Source organism: Drosophila sechellia, chromosome 3L (assembly GCF_004382195.2).
Source record: "Drosophila sechellia strain sech25 chromosome 3L, ASM438219v1, whole genome shotgun sequence".
Lineage (NCBI taxonomy): Eukaryota > Metazoa > Arthropoda > Insecta > Diptera > Drosophilidae > Drosophila > Drosophila sechellia.
The window spans coordinates 3,522,636-3,539,376 of NC_045951.1; the positions used below are offsets into that span (position 1 = coordinate 3,522,636).

Sequence of the window (16,741 nt, forward strand, 5' to 3'; positions counted from 1 at the left end):
TCCTGTAAATCACTAGCTGCGTCGCTGCCTCGATTTCCATACGCTGACTCAAGATATTTTACCCACTTTCGAGCAATTTGCATGCATCACCGGAAAGTGTGACGCAAATGCTTGTGTTTGCAGTGCCTGCAAAACTGCACAGCTCGAGCTGCAGTCTGATTTGAACTCCTAACGAGATTTGCCTTTGACCCAGCTAAGCCAAGAACCCCTATCCTTTGATTATGCCACCCCCTTTTGAGTCGCGACCTGCCCTCACCCTTAAATCGTAAATCATGCAGTATTGCGTATACGCCGTGTAACACAGGACCCTTTCAACCCCTTTTAAGAGCGCCTTTTCCTCGCTGCTGCTCGCTGTCTCTCTCTCTTAGGTTCCACAAGCCGGCTTGTTTTCTCTCCGAAAGAGAGCGCTACTCTATGGCACGAGCCGAAACACCACCCACCATCCACCGCCCACTGGTGGTCGCCCTTGCGCTACTTTTACCGCCTCTTCTTCTTCCTCGCCAGGCGTAACGTAAAAACGTTGACGTCGCCGTCGCAGTCGCTGCCGCTCCGCAGTCGACGTCCTTTGTCCCGTTTCTCGTTGACCTCATTTCGTGTGCGAAACTCAAAGCGGCAGGTTGTGCGTCCCGGCGAAAATATCCCGAAAATAACTTCCCAGAATTTGCGAGACTTTTTAAAAAAAAGAGTGTAGAGTTTCCTCACCAGTTTTTATTTCTGATTTTTAAGCATAATTGTGATAGTGTTTCAATATGAAGCTGGCTTTCGTTACTATTTTTATGATTTGTGTGCTGCGCTTATATTATTTGCACTATTTTTAGATAAACGTGAAACTTTGCTAATAAAATGTGAATGCTACAACGACTTAGCCGCTTTTTATAATATTCAGCTGAAACGTGAAACCACTTAAAAGGGATAAAAATCAACAACCACCCCTAACAAACAACCACCGTGGAAAAAGTCGTAGCCCGCAACAAAAAGTGTCTTTCGAGCGGCAAACTTTTTCTGCGGTTCTTGTTGTTGTCTGTGGTCGCTAGATTTATTGTTGTTTTGTCTGCAGATAATATTTGACCTCGTTTACTTGCAACTTCGGCGTCGCCGTCTGATAAAAAAAAAAAAGAAAGAATTGATAAACCCATATATTTATTGGAGAGTATGTGCTGTGTTTGGAGCTCATCTATCTGCATCGGATTTGTGACCCAGTGAAATTCTCGAGTAAACAGGAAAACCAAAGATATGTGTGCCATAAGCGAGAGTGTTAACCCAACTAAATAATCAATTGAATAACATTGAAATAAACTTACCTGTGCGCCTGAAATTCGTCTTAAAGCAGCAACATGGCCGAATTGATCAGTCAGCCCACTAAAATTAACAACAATAATTTTGGTGCCGGTGCGTATATACACATCATAAATAATCCACATAACATGACTGTATCTTTTTGTTTGATCAGTGATCCGTAGATGAAATTCCTCTGCTGTAGGTACTTGAGTTTCCTGCCCCAGAGGAATTCATCGAGCATAAACAAAAAACTGATGCTTCGATTTTTTTTATAAATTATTTATATTGATTCGGCTTTAATTGGCATTTGTTATGGTTGCTCGATTTATTTTTACTTAGGCGGTATTCGCAGTGTAATAAAAGCGTTTGGTTATTTTGTGATGAACTTTTAAAATATAAACAAATCTCCCGAGTTCCGAAACGCTGAAGTAGTTAAGGGAAATCTTCTGCATGAGTTGAAAACAATGATTTTGAATGGGAAACATATTTTTTTAAATTTATTTATTGGACCAGTTATTCTTAATAGCAGCTGTATCTTAAAGCTGGTTTTCAATATCCAATATCCTTACATGCTCTTCAATAATTTATTTGTATTGGTTTCTTTGTGCATTCGCATATATTGGCAGAGTTAAAAAAGAATTCCCCCCCAAATTCAACTCTTAATTTAAAATCCAGCTCACACACAGAAGTTCGCAACTTCATCCTTTTCAGTCATACACACTTAAAAAACACAAAAAACACCCATATGTGCATATATATACGTACGTATGTATATATATTTTTTCGGTTTGCTGCAGTTGCCTTAAAAAGCAAATAAATAAGTGCATATTAAAATATGCAGCAAAAGCCCCGTTTAAAATGCAAAACAAATACGCAGAGAAGAATGACAGGCATCAAAGTAAATTTTATTAAAATTAAGCGTAAACATTTTGACACAAGCCGGGCAGAAATAAAAGAGAAGAGTTATATAAATGCAACTGCCAGAAGCAGAAACTGCATTTAATTGAAAAATTGTGCAATCCAGATCTTTCTCTCTCTCTCACCCAGCTAGCTCCGTCTCTTTCTTGGGAACCCGTTTGAAAGGCGACTTCTCCTTTCTCAATTGATATTAATTCGACTCGAATTGAACTTTATTTTTGTGTGATAGAGAACATTGAACCCAAGACGATGGCCGCCGACAATCCACTGACGTCACGACCCGCGGCACATCTCGAAATCATTTATTTAATCAGACATTATGGTTTACGGACTGCGATAAGCCGCAACCTCCAAATCCCCTTTATCTGGAAAGCAAACATGAAACAAACGCATCCGAAACTCATTATGGCATATCGATTTCTATCTCCGTCTGATTTATTAGTGCAACTAGTTTAGATTGTGGCCAACTAGTTTTGGTGTTGCTTTTGGGCTAAATACAATTTAATTATTTCCCAAGTCGCTTTCAGTTGTCTAATTATGAATGCCGCCTTTACATCGCCAAATACAATGTCAAATTGATTAAGTTTCTAAGCTAGCTATCCGATGGCTAAATCAATTAGAGAGTTACGACAGCTTAGATTTACGGTCAATATTGAAATCGGACGCATATGATGAACACTTTCTCTTCAATAATTAAAATAACTGCTTTCAATTTGAAAATTAAAGACTTTCCGCTAGAAATATGTCAAAATTTATAAATACAGTACATATATAAACTGAAAAAAACTAGATGTTTGGGGATTACGTTGTTTTTTTGATGGAAATGTGAGAGTTTCCTGATATCTATAACATTTTAAACCTGTTTTCTATAGACCTCATTTGTTTTCTTATCATTATAAAACCCAACCCGACTTTTTCTTATCAGCACATGTTTTTCTTTCAACCTAATATTAATGATTTTCTAAAGTAGGACGTACATGCAAATTGCTTTTCTACTATTAAATGTCAGATTTAAATGATTATGTTTATGTTTTCATAAAATTACTTGAACACTTTAAATAGTTTTCAACTGTCCTTTGTAAAAAAATATTTTTTTTTAAATTAAACTCGGATTTGGCAGGTCTCAATTTTCTGCCAAGTTTCTTGGTTTTTGGCGAGTTTCAGATGAACGATTCGTGAACACGCAACTCCAGTCAAAAAGCTGGTGCTGCCGTGTGCGAAAACTATTAAAACAGGTGGCCAATACACTCACCCAAATATATGTGTAGCCTTTCATTACGAAAACATGCAACTGGTTGACTAATTTCCTACCCAGTTTTCTTATCCAACACGCCCCATCTTTGGAGGAAACTCTCCCTTTCTCCAGCTTTAATTTGATTAGATTTGATGGGCCGGCGATAAAAAATAGTTCTATATGGTAATAAAATTTGTGTTCGCCCTCGGGCGTGCATGAATATTTCAAAAAAACTAAATAATCCCGCTTTTCGAGGGTGTAGTTTTGATGGTTTTTTAATTTTATTATTTGTGTGGTGAATAAATGATGCGTGTTTTATGGCGACGCTGATGGATGTGGCTGCCAAAGGCGTAGAAAGCTTGGCCAGCAAGGCTTAATGGCAGCCAGAACTAAAAATTTATGTTTGCGTGAAGTTGAACATTTAAATACTATTAATGAGCAAAGCAATTTGAGTATTTTTCAATCTATCATCTATCATTTTCACCTATGTTAGGCTCATATTTTATTTATATAAATATTTTTATTTGTTTTTCATGTTTTCGTAATTTCTTTCGGGCTTAGAGTTATTTTAATTAGTTGAAATTTTATCGGCTTGCAGAATTCCATTATTCCACATTTAATTAGTTACACATGCATTTTAATTAAACAGAGACTTTGCAACTCCTTCTCCTGCATATAAATGAACCGCATACAAATAAAATTTGTACTAAACTTTGTTTGCCCAGCAAATTTAATATTGATAAAATTTAGAATTGAATTTGCCGAGTTCAGTGGGGTCATGAACTGAGGGAAAGGGTGAAAATCGATTGAATCTGTGGATTTGCCACATTTTTTTGCTTGCCCACTCGTCACGTGTCTGTGTTTTTTTTTTTTTTTTTGGCCATCCCTCACCTATTTTTGGCAATGAGTTTTTTGCGCTGCCTGGAAGTTTGTGCCGGCAAAAAATCTCCGCGTCATTTATAAGCCATTTAATCATCGAGCATTCCTGGACTTTCAGTTCCGTCAGCTGTCGCTACTGCATTTTACTCGAGTCTCCCTCTATTTTTAGAGACTTTTTCCAAAAGAGCAAAACTCTCGCAATTAGTCAGCTGCTTGTCGCCCAAAAGTGTCAAAATATTTTTGCTAGCAACAGCTTTGACTTTCCTTATTTTGTTCTTTTTTTTTTACTCAGCATTCTATTTTCCCTTGCATTGAATCAGAGAATGTGTGCAAGTTGGCCAAAAGCCAGGGGATGGTTAACAAGGGAGGGGATATATAACTACAGATGAGCATACTATACTATTACTTTCTTGAAATTAAATTCTAAAACATTTTATAAAGATATAAACTTTCAGTCAACTTCCTAATGTATAAAAATAAATATTTTTTTTATATTAACAACTTAACTGCTATTATTTTGCACACGACTGTGGGATGAACTGCCGTGTGTCGTGGCCAAAATGTCACGTATACGTCGTGTGGCCTGCCACAGAATCTGCTTCGCCTCCTTCACGATTTTCACGCCTGTCTCGCGCTTTTCCACTTTTCCTCGTCGGCTAGCTCTGCTTTTGCTTTTGTTTTGCTCGACTGTAGGTAATTACGTCATTAACAAGAAATTTGGAAAGTGCTCGTCATATCATTTTCTTTTTGGCTTCTGTCAACTGTTTGGCTGCTGTTTTCTTTGTCGAGGGTAATTGCCGGTCTGCTTTTGGGGCAATGAATGCGTTTCGAAAGGAGGCACTTTGTTAGGGCCTAAAACAGATTGTAAACTATTAGGCAACATTAATTGGTTTAATTTAACTTAGCATATATTTTCTGGAAATAAGATTCAAACGAAGTGTTATGCGTGTTTCCTTCATTGTTTGCTCTTTTTTCACTTTAATAAAAAATGCTATAATAATGTTATTATTAGAACCCAATCATGGTAATAGAAGTGCACCTTTTAGTTATAGGACTACTTTTGGTATCGCTTGATATAGAACACCCTAGTAAATATAATTATCCTAATTGGGGATCGTTATCCAATCCCTAAGTTGCGCCCATCAATTTCCATATTTCATTGGCAAGTCAATAGAACTTCCAACCTGAACGAGCATTTCTTTCCAACTACCTTTTGCATTTTTGATTATTTATTTTGCCTGTTTTCCTTCCCTAATTAGATGTCACAGACATTAGCCAACCTTTCCAGGAGTGACTGACTGTTCAGTTCTCGTCGCCCTTCCTATTTTTGCTTGTGGCACGCCTGACTGGCCACGCCCCCAGCCAGCAGATAACATGGGCGGATGGGCGTTGTTGGATCCTCTAGGCTATTGAACCCACTCAATGCCACTCAACTCCCTACCTGTCTGCGTATATCAGCGCTATATCGCTCGCCTTTGATCTGGAACTTGGTTGCCCACAATTTGTTGTCGTCGTCTGGAGCTGACATTGATTTTGATTGCAAACTTTGATGTTTGCATATGCAACTCATTAATGCAGTGCCACTTTGCCATTGCAACTTTATCGCTGGGCGGAAACTTTTGCGCCACGCCTTTAATTAAATAAGTTTTCTGTTAGCAAGTGCGTTTCTTTTTCGGAGCCGGAGCTCTTGCAATATTGACAACAATTTATCAAAAACTATTAAGGCTGGCGCCATTTTATGCAAATCACTGTGCACAGTGAGTGTCATTTATATGCAATCGCCTGGCTCGGTGTGTCTGGCTCTGTCAACTGGCATTAGCATCAGCATCAGCATCGCCATCATAATCATATTTCCAGCTCACTTATGTAGACAACACCAGAAACAACACGGCTATATAGTGCTCTTTGTTGGAGATGCACAGAAAGAAAATTTTATAAAAACCAGAGGAAATTTATAATGGTTTGAAATCGATTGCTTCACATTACAAGTCATTATAGCATTGAGTATGGGACAAAGCAAATTAGTTTAATCTTAATATAGTTAGTTTTAACACCTTTACTTAGGTATTGCCCCTAGTTTCTCCCTGTTTCCGAGTTCTTTGTTGTCAAATCACCTCCCCTTTTTGAAGCCGTCGGGTTATGTTTTTGAATAGCCATTTTAGAAGTCAACAACAGCTTATAGTTATGACTCCAATGGCCCCCGTAATTGAGTTGCAGTTTTGGTGAAAATGGAAGGGGGTTACTAGAGGGCCTTATGCAAAGCACTCCATGGCCATAAATTGCTCGGGCTTGAGTTGCTTCTTGCATTGTTTAAGCCAAATTGCTTTCGACAACAAGCCAAACTATACTCAAGGGGTTCGAACGAGAAGTTATCTCAACACTCCAGCATACACTTTATCGCCTGATTTAGCTCGGCTCACATATGGCTGAATAAATAACGAGAAATACATTTTACATATGGAGAGTGAGAGATACACTTTTAAGTTATTTTCTGTATGCAATTGTCAAAGTCGCCTTTATTCTCAGACCAAACTGGTTTGGTACTTTGCTGGATATTTATTGGATGTAGGGGCTTTGTGGAGGTCGTTTTGGAGTGGTCATCTCAATCAGTGTCAGTGCAGCGGCTTAAAAGTTGTGAAGAGTTTGACAAATGATTGTTCAAGTGGCAATTTCCTTATTGGGATGGTTGAATCTGACGGATAATCCGGAGATCTAAGTGTAAATGAAGAACGAGGAAATTTGAATAGGAAATGTAGGCGTTAGATAACACAGCAATCTTTATTTATTTAATTTTACTGAACCACACGATTTTATTACTAAACCAGATCAATATTTGTTAATCTGTTTATCCATTCCACTTTTACAATACAGAATTGTTGACCCAATTGCTTTATTTTAGCCACAACTAGCCACAAAAAGCACTCATTTTTGTGCGTTCTAATAATAGCGAAAAAAAACACTCCGAAATCATTAATGCAATCAGCAAACCGGGAAAACCAGACACGCCTCCCATTGAAAACCCCTTGAAAAAGACAACAAATACCAATTTTCATGCCTCACTGAGCATTCAAATAAGCGCTTTTTGCTAAATGTTATTATTTGATCATTTCGACAAACAACAGAATTAAAAAGAAAACTTAATTATACCGCTGAGTTGTGGAGGGGAACGCGAGATTCCCCCTCGAATACTAAAATAAACTAAGAAATGCATTTTCTATTTACGGCCGAATATTTTCGTTGGTGTAAAATTTGTTGATTATTCATTTGGGGAAATGCAGTCGCCACGATTTTCCATCTCTGGGGTCACCCTGTTTATTATGTGCGACCACGCTCGACTGATTTATGTTCGTTTATAACAACGAAATCTGCGTTTTGTTTCCTCTGTTTGTTTGTTTTGAAGTTTTCCCAATGTATATATAGAAAACAGACAACTTGATTGGAGCCATCATTATGCAATCACCGAATGTCACTTAATAAATCTCTCACATTTCAGCGCAATTAAGTGATTTGTTTGCGTAAATTTATTTATGTATATTTTTTTCCTATTTATTCGCAGGCGTCACAATGCGCGAGAAAAAGGGAGGAGCCCTTCAGAAACTCAAGAAGAGACTTTCGCACAGCTTCGGCAGATTAAGTGAGTAGAAATTATACAACACTATCCATAATTCTAAGAGAAAACTGTAATTAAATATTGTTCTCGCCTTGAATTGTCAATAATTCCGAGGAAAACTCTCAGTGAATTGAGTCACTCCGCGATTTGTGTTTCCATGTGGGTGCAGTGTCTTTCAAACAATAGTTAGTTATGGTAATGCAATAGTCTATAGATAAATTTATGTATATGTGCAATAATGCAATCCAAGTTGCGGCATCACATAAAAAACTTGTTTAAATCAAGCGGGCGGTGCAGAAAATGTCAAATGAATTGTGTATGTGAAGTTGAAGCTAGGCGAATTTATTATATATACGAGTCATCAGAGTTTTAATAATTTTCAATGTCCATTTTAAGCCAAAAATTTAAATATTTTCAATGGGACTTAATTCAGTTAAGCCATTATTCGAAGTCTGTTCCCTGTTAATACCTGTAACTATAGCGTTATAAAAACGATTTCGCTTCAATTTTTCGCATACAGAACATCAAGTTTTTTCCCAGCTGTTATGAATTCAAAACATTTCCTGCCCCAAAGAACCCATCAACTTTCCCACTAAAAAAAAGAAGCCATCAACTCATTCCGTCTCGAATTTTTGCATTTATACGAACAAAAACGGAACTTCTTTTATTGTGTCCTTCAGCATTTTCTGACCGAAAACACAATTCCCAAATAAAAACAAAAAACATCAATGCAATTTTTAGTTAAAAAACTTTGATGCTGCGAGACCGCAACATATACAAATACAAAATGCAAAAATAAATGCAAAACGAACTCGAATTTTCAGACAGAAACTTATCGATTTCTGCGTTGGCAGTGTGGGAAAAGCTTTTAATGGTCTAAAAACGCATTTTGATGGGTTGTCAGTTTGGCTTTTTTCGTTGCGGTAATTGAATGCACTCGTTGCCCGTCAAATGCAATTTGACAGACAAAAGAGCCCGAAATATGCCAAAAACTTCGGAAAGTGTAAACATATTTTGACGAATTACTTGATCGAATGGCTGTGGAGTGATGTGCCCCTCTAATCTTTGGATTTCATAGAATTCGACATGCATGGAAACCCGTATAGTTTGCACCACGTTGACTCACTGAAAAACCCGTTTCGGTCGCTTGATTTTGCGGCATGCGGCTAATTGTCTTTCAACGCCCACGCAAACGGTTTTATTTTCGGTTTTTGTTTAGCCTTTTTTCAGCCTTCATTTCTTGTTCCAGAAACTAGTTCGGCGAACAGCTGTTTTTCTTCCCATAATCGGAGCGATTTTGTGTGTTTTGCGATCTAGTCAGGGGCGTAGTCAAAGATACGGCGGTGGCAAATGTAAAATAAAGTTTGAGTGCCACAGGTAAGCCCCTGAATATCTGACTAATGGTCTTGATTGGCTGGAAATCCAACCATATTTGGCTTGAGTATTTAATTGACATTTTGTGTCGTGGCTTTTGTTTTGAAATACCGAGTATATGGCCTTAATTGGGCTCATATGTGGTAAATAAGTCATTTCAGATTTCTTGGAAAAGAGAAAATTGGGTGGCCAGGAAATACTTAAATTTAAACTACCACATATTCGTAATTCATATGTAATATTTATAATTATTTCACCAACTGATTTCCTTTTATCAATCAATCCTGCCAGAATGAATTTCTGTTTGAATTTCGTGCTCATTTTACAACATTTCAGCTCATGTTCAGTGAGCAATTTTACCATTTCATTTCGATGAAGAATGAAGTTTGCAGCGAATTTTCCCCACCACAACCAATATGTCAGTGTTTTCCCCTCGGAGTTGCAGCACCCGCGTCAACAATTGGGCAATCCTTCAAGCGGAAACAATTTCAAATGCATCTTGAGCTTGCATTGAAACAATTTCTCACGATTTTGCCATTTGGGAGCTTCTGTTTCGCCTCGGCTCATAAATGTTGCATTAACCGAAGAATATAAAACATCTGGTAGAGTTGGCTTTATTTAAGCTAAAGTTTAAATGTTTTGCTTGCATTATTGAGCAGTTTTGTGCAGCAGCTGGTTGGTGCAACTGAAAAGGGGGAACAAATAAAACCAAGGAATGCCACTCGAGTTGCAAGTTGTCTGCCAAGGCCATTACAACAACCCACTAACTGTAGTCGCTAGGTGCTGGACTTGTCTTGTCTTAGCTGCTTGTCAGCGAACTGATACTTGCAGCTTAACTATCGTTAATTGCCGCACGAGCTGCCGCTTGTGTTGCCTCGTTTTAATTATACCCAGCTCTGTGTCTGTAACTCACAGTCGCTCCTTCTAAACTGCTTCATTCGCCGGCCATAAAAGTTATGAAGTTATAAGACGTTGCACAACAGAAATTAAGTACCTACACGCTAAACAATAAAACAAAACTTCAGTTGAAGAGCAGTCAAATTATATAGCCCCCTAATAAAACGTTGGAAAATAAAGCCAGTAGTATCTTTGTGTTTAGTTTAGTACGAACTAAACTATTTACGAACAGAGATCGTGTTTAAAATCCTTTTTAATGCTTATATAGTGGAGGACTTGATTGGAATTCTTTTTTTTTCTAGTGCAGCTTATAGTTACAGCGCTTCCTCTTCAGCTTTTGATGAGTGCATTCCATAGATCAGAATTGCACAGACCGGAATCACACACACATATATATCACTTATGTATGTTTACTTGCAACGATCGAGATTTCTTTGTGATCTTTTCTGCCTTTTGAGCTGTGGATAACATGGAGTGATTCATTGGCTTCATCTTTCTTGAGTTCGAGTTCTTTGAGGATGTCGGTAAAGTGGTTTTACGATATGAAAACATGTTCGTAGTTGTATCCACTTGAAATACATGGATTAGTTGTAATAAATTCATTCATGAGAAATGTAAGTCGTATACGTTCGGAATAAAAACATCAAATTTCACAACGACAACCACTTAAATCTGGCCACCTCGACTTAGATAAAACTACAAACACCTCTTGCCTCAAGTGAAAAATCCTCAACTTATTTAACCAACAATTGTGACAGTTATTCCTCCGCCCACTTCCGCTCCTATGAAATAGAGGATAACTTTGCTCGACTGAAGTGAGATTCTTGAGATAACTCGAGGCTCCTTTGCTCCTTTTTGGTGTAAATATTTTATGGCGTCGAATGTCCGACTTTGACACTTGGTTGTCGGCTATATCGTCGCCATCGCATCATCATCATCGTCGTCGTCGTAGTCGTCGTCTCTATTTCTTTGTGCCAGTGATACAGTTGCCATGTTTTTCTCGTTTTTGCAGGCTTGTCATAATCCTTTCTGATAGCATTTTATGTCACAAGCCATGGCCAAACACACTCGACGTTGTCTATGGCTTTAACCCTTGACTGGTGTCCGTCTATCTGGCCGCCAGTCGCAGCCACTTGATAACTTTACACTTGAGCTCACTGTCGCTGCTATTTTCAGACCTACTCAATGGCAAAAAAAAAAAAATAACCGAGAAAAATGTATATAAAAGATTCAGCAGCCGAAGACGAAGCGCGATAAGCAGCTAATGGTCGCCGACTGTTGATGCTTCCTCCACCGTCTCGCTTTTATCTCCCGGAACTCCACACCCACCCTCTACATGGTATCTCCGCCACTCACTTCCCAGGTCTTTTCAATGCCCTCAGAACAACTAAACTGGACTCTGCCCGCATATGTGCTGCTGACACAGTGATAACTGCTTTGAGTGGATCTATCGTTCCATGATTCACGGAAATGCGGGTCGTAAGCTTTAAATTGATTTGAGAGCGGTTTGGATGTGATTAAAAATCAATTAAAACCACTGCTACTGTTAAAATAGTTACTATCTGTTCACACTTAGGTTAAACTTTCTATTAACAAGTTTTTAGCCTCTTTGAAGCTTGACTAATTGGTATTGAAACTACGAGTACTGACCAGTTTCTTTATATCCAGTAATCACTGTACCAGCGTAGTCCATTCAAGTGCCACTGAGCAGATTCCGCTATCAGAACACGCATCGTTTCTCGCTTTTCGTCTCGCTTTCCCATCGCCTTTCAGCATTGTATTTACGCTCTGATTTGTGAAGAGCAAGAAACGCTACAGATGCCATCTGCCCCGCCCACCGACCACCGCCCTCATCTCGGCAACTTTCCGCCCCAACTTATCTAAAGATTTTAAGTACGTATATGTGGACAAATCCGCTTTGGTGGCCCGTTTAATATGTCATGTCATTGATATGAAAACCCTCTTTCACTTGGTTTCAGTTTTATTTTCCGGCATGTGAGCTGATCTCCGCGACGGCCACACGTCGTATGAGTAATCACGCACATGACCTTTCGCTCGCTTAAGCACATTTAATGCAACGCCCCCCACCCCCCCACTAAATGTTGCACTATTAAATAAGTTATATGAGAAAATACTCATACATGTTGCCAGCGCAAAATCCATAAACCGGAAGATTTTTTTACGCCCTCAGCGCGTTGAAAAGAAATTTATGCGGGTATTTTCTGTGTTTTATTACACGAATTCCTGAATTTCTGAGTAATTTAGTGAGGCCTCTGTCGTGGAGGGTTTTCCTCGATTTTTCCGTGCTTATGTTTGTGACATTGATGAGTGGCACTGAGCACTGAACTGTGTTTGGGGTTAATGGTTGCGAAGGGGTTAAAGGTTTCGAAAAAAAAAATTATTTAAATCTATATTACGTTTTGTTCTCTTACATATTTATTATGAAAAACTGAAATGTAGTATATTACCTTATAGCAGTAAAATTAAATACAGACTCTGCCGACTGATAAGCAGTCAACTAGAAGCACTTAAAATGCACCTGGCACTCCCTGAGTTGCATTACATCATTCGGTTTGTTCCACTTCTGTCAATTATGTGTGTTTATCTTTTTCACCGATTCCCAACACACATTTTCCAATTTCAAACAGCTTAACCCCTTGGGACACCGTGCCCGGGATTATTCTGCATTTTCGCCGACTATCATTGACTGTCCATAAACATTTCTGCCCCGTTCCATTTTATTATTTTACTCTCTGCCGGTGACAGGCGTTTCGTACATGTTCGATAATTTGTTTTTAAACGGCTCATTGTTGCTGGTGTTGCTGCTGTTTCGACTCTTGTCGAATGGGCCCATTACAGGTACATGTGTTGTCTGGAGCTGAAGAAAAAACCGAATCTTTTTTTATATGCCAGGCCAAGCGTCAACGTTGCCTGGAAAACGTGCCTTGAATGCGAGCAGGTTTTTTCCCTTTATTTTCTTTGGAGGCTCACCGCCCATAATAAAAGTATTTTAAGTGAAATTCACAGCCTTCCGACGTAAATCGTAAAAATTCTGTTTTCAACGCGGCTTTTACTATTTCGTTGTTTGGTTTCTTTGGCGGTTGTGTATTGGTCTGCTGTTTGGCAACGCGGGTAGAATTCAATTAGGCTGAAATAGTTTGGAAGTCAATTTGCAATTAGCTACAGAGAAAAAAATGTTTAGCGATTAAACAAAATAACATATTTTGCAAGGTATAAATCAGTTCAGTCTCTCTCCGCGCTTCTCATAATATCGAGCTTACCATTAATTTGATTATACAAAGTTATTTAAATAAATATTTATCAGTGTAACTAGCAAGCTTGCCGCCAGTTCGTCTGGCTCTCATTTTTTTGCTGTACAACTTTATTTTTGGCATCTTTAGCTCGTTCTTCACTCGTTCAATGACTCTAATTCTGTAGTGAATGTCAAGGGATCCTCCCTTCGCCGCTCCGTTCTTTTGCCATTTCCTAATGCAGTTTTCAATTTGCCATTTCTGCTGATGCTGTTCGTGCCTTTGTTTATTGTTTATCTATGCCGCTGCATTTTTTTCTCAATGTTGTATTGTTTATTTTCGGTGGCTTACGCTGACGTCAAACAACGTTCACGACATTTGCGATCGGAAGACTCTAACACGTCCGTGCTCTTTGCTTCCACCATGGGTTTCCCTTTCCGATTATTATGTTTTTTGCATGCAAAGTGCAATGCCAACAGCAGCAGAAAAGCCGTAGCCTCAGCGATAAACACAGCCAGACTAGACACCGCATAAACAAGGAAAATACCAAAAATTGGTAGGGGTGGCCACAAAAGGCTTTTTGCATTTTAATAGAAATGTTCTGGCATCTTGCGCGCCGACGAAGACTCAAGCTCAACCCGTGGCCCTTATTTCGGCGGTGGATAAGTGTATTTGAGGGGGCCACACTACATGGCTTATGGGTGCATTGAATTTGAAATAAAACAAAAGCAAGTTATTGAAAATTGTATGCACAAGCTTCCCTGCAATGTATTTTCAATTTAATATATACATTAAGAGAAAAGAGTAAGAGACGGCTTCCAATCTATAAGTTCATCCACACCTGTGCGTTTCTGAAGAACTGTCTCTCTCCGCGCTTCTCACATCGCTTAGCTTATGTGTATAAAGCTCTTCGCAAAATTATTCCCACTTTAATCAGAACTCATAGAATTTAATGCTCGGTTGGCAGAGAGCATTCTGCAAATTTCTATGAGCATAACACAGTCCCACCGCTCGCTAACCCCTTTTATGTGTTCATCATCGATTGTTGTCTGACTTTTAGCCATTTGTGGTAGCGCGGGCCTTAACCCATGCTCTCCGCTGTTTGGTGGCGCGTGACTTTGAAAATCTGCTTTCACATATAGATTTCCATTCCGTGGCATATCTCACAGACTTATGCCTGTCAATGCAATGCAGACACTGTGCAGACCGACAAAATAACAAAATATTATGCTACGTGATTTGGTCGGCGTTTGGCTCGAATCCCGATTCCCGATTCCTGATTTCTGATTGCATTTCTGCAATTGTGAAATATTTCTGCCGCATTGATTGCGTGGGCGAATAAAGCTGGATATGGAAATGTGGAGTTGAGGGGACCGGGAGACCGGGGCCAGTTCTCCAAATTGGTTGCCATTTGGTTGTTGCTCCGTGAAATCCACTTGAGCGCTGCCTGCTTGAGTTGGGGACGTCGACGCCCACTTGCTGCCACAAAAAGCGTAAACATTTAATTTCCATGTGCCACGGGGAGCGAAACAAATGCAAAATAAACCAAGTGTTAAATATTTGACATGGGGCACATGACAACAGGAGGCGAGATTGCAGAGGAGTGGCCGCCACTCACGTCTAGAATTTCTTCTTCAGCCTAAGGCTAGCAACTTTGCTGCATTTCCTGACAGCTCAGACTGTCGGCATTTACCCCACAAATCTAGCCAAAAAGCCCACCCAGCTGTACAGTGGTCTGGAAAATTTGATTCAACTCAATTCCAAATACAAAAGTTGTGCTAGTAGAAAGCACTCATATATTTTCTTTTTCGATAAAGTAATCTGTAAAATATTATTATTTTATGTATACATTATGTATCTTAACATTTCATTTAACAAGACTAACCATTTCAGTTCTATTTTGTATATTCCTGAAAGCACTGTGCTCTTTTGGCCGTGTCATGTGCTTCGCTAATGACTTTTGCTTGCTGGGCAGGTCGCCTCCTCGTCATCAAGGGGCTTTCCCGGTCTTCAGGAAAATGTCAGTGTCGGCGCCCTCGCACTTCATTATTTTGAGTTTCCCAGCGCTCTCACTCTGCCATAATTTCTCCTTTCTTTTCACTTAAACTGGTTCAAGGTGTTGACTCTGTGCATGTGTGCTCACAACAAATGTGGCACCTGCATCGAGGTAATGGCTTCCTTGTAGTCTTCCTTCCATCAACCTTCAGCCCAACGCGCCCGTGTTTTCCCCTTCTCGTTTATTGTCTGTCATGTGGCCGTAAAATGATTTCCTTCTGAGCCAGAGTTTTCTGCGCGCTTTCGCCCTGGAAATTCTTTTCCATATCTTTGCACTTGACACTCTTGACTCGGCTGCACAGTTTTGCAGGCACAGTTTTAATTACAGTTTTGCTGAAACTGATCCAAACGGCAGCAGACATTCCTCTAGACATTCGTGTTCTGTTCATTGTTCCAGTTTGTTGTTTGGTCTGCCGCTCAGCCCCGCCCACAATTTACAGCTTTTGGCTATTGTCTCGCTTGTTAGGGTCTGGCCGGCATTTTTCTTTTATTTCCCTTTTTATATATATATACATGTATATATTTGTTCCTTTTTCACATATTATTGTGTGTTTCCTCTGGTGGAAATGTTTGCTTGGCTGGCTGCCTGGCTCAAGAAGAGCAAAACATACACTTGGAGTGGGAAAAGCTGCTCAAAAAGTCAAAAGTGGATGGGGGGTAATAATAAACCACGAAAGGCGCATACCAAGCGTCTACAATTACCGTTGTACATATAAATCTTGAGTGGGGGAAAACAGAAACAGACCAGGAAAGGCCGAGAAACATATTCCAATAAATTGTTAGAAGGACGTGGGGCCCAGGCAAATTGAAAATTATTTTCCATTATTTTTTACATTTACCCTGACCACGGGTCAGTTCTCTTCTAACCAGAAACTGTTTGATGCCTTCGCAGGAAAGTTGCGAACAATGCTAATTCAAATGTACTACCCATTTGTGCAGAAAGAGCAAACAGGTAATTTACTACGCATTTTTGTAGCAGCTCATTTCCCTAAGGTTCTTAAAAACTAATCTGAACTTAATACATTTGAGTGAAGGAAGGCAACGTGTTTTTCAATTAGTAAACCTGAGCCCAACCATGACTCAACTTTCATTTAAGGAAACTACTTCAATTAGCAACTTGTTCTGGGAAAAAGTTATCGTTTCCATTAACAGGAATGCCATGGGTTTATTTACAAGTAAATAAACAAATGATTGCATGCAAATGAAGTGCACTGCGTTGGTGATCAAAAGACTGAGGCCATGCAG

At 39.2% G+C, this 16,741-nt stretch overlaps 1 protein-coding gene across 5 annotated transcripts in view; it reads left to right on the plus strand.

The window, feature by feature from the left end:
- The window catches only part of LOC6610646 (cyclin-dependent kinase 14), an 88,995-nt gene that overhangs the window by 29,012 nt on the left and 43,242 nt on the right, over nt 1–16,741 (plus strand). For 3 of the 5 annotated variants that reach the window (XM_032717313.1, XM_002035177.2, XM_032717316.1), the window contains one exon: nt 7,866–7,943. In XM_032717313.1, the coding sequence (XP_032573204.1) occupies nt 7,866–7,943 (78 nt within the window). Of the gene's footprint in view, nt 1–1,057; nt 1,390–7,865; nt 7,944–16,741 lie in introns of all 5 variants that reach the window. The other 2 variants (XM_032717315.1, XM_032717314.1) reach the window with 1 other exon arrangement.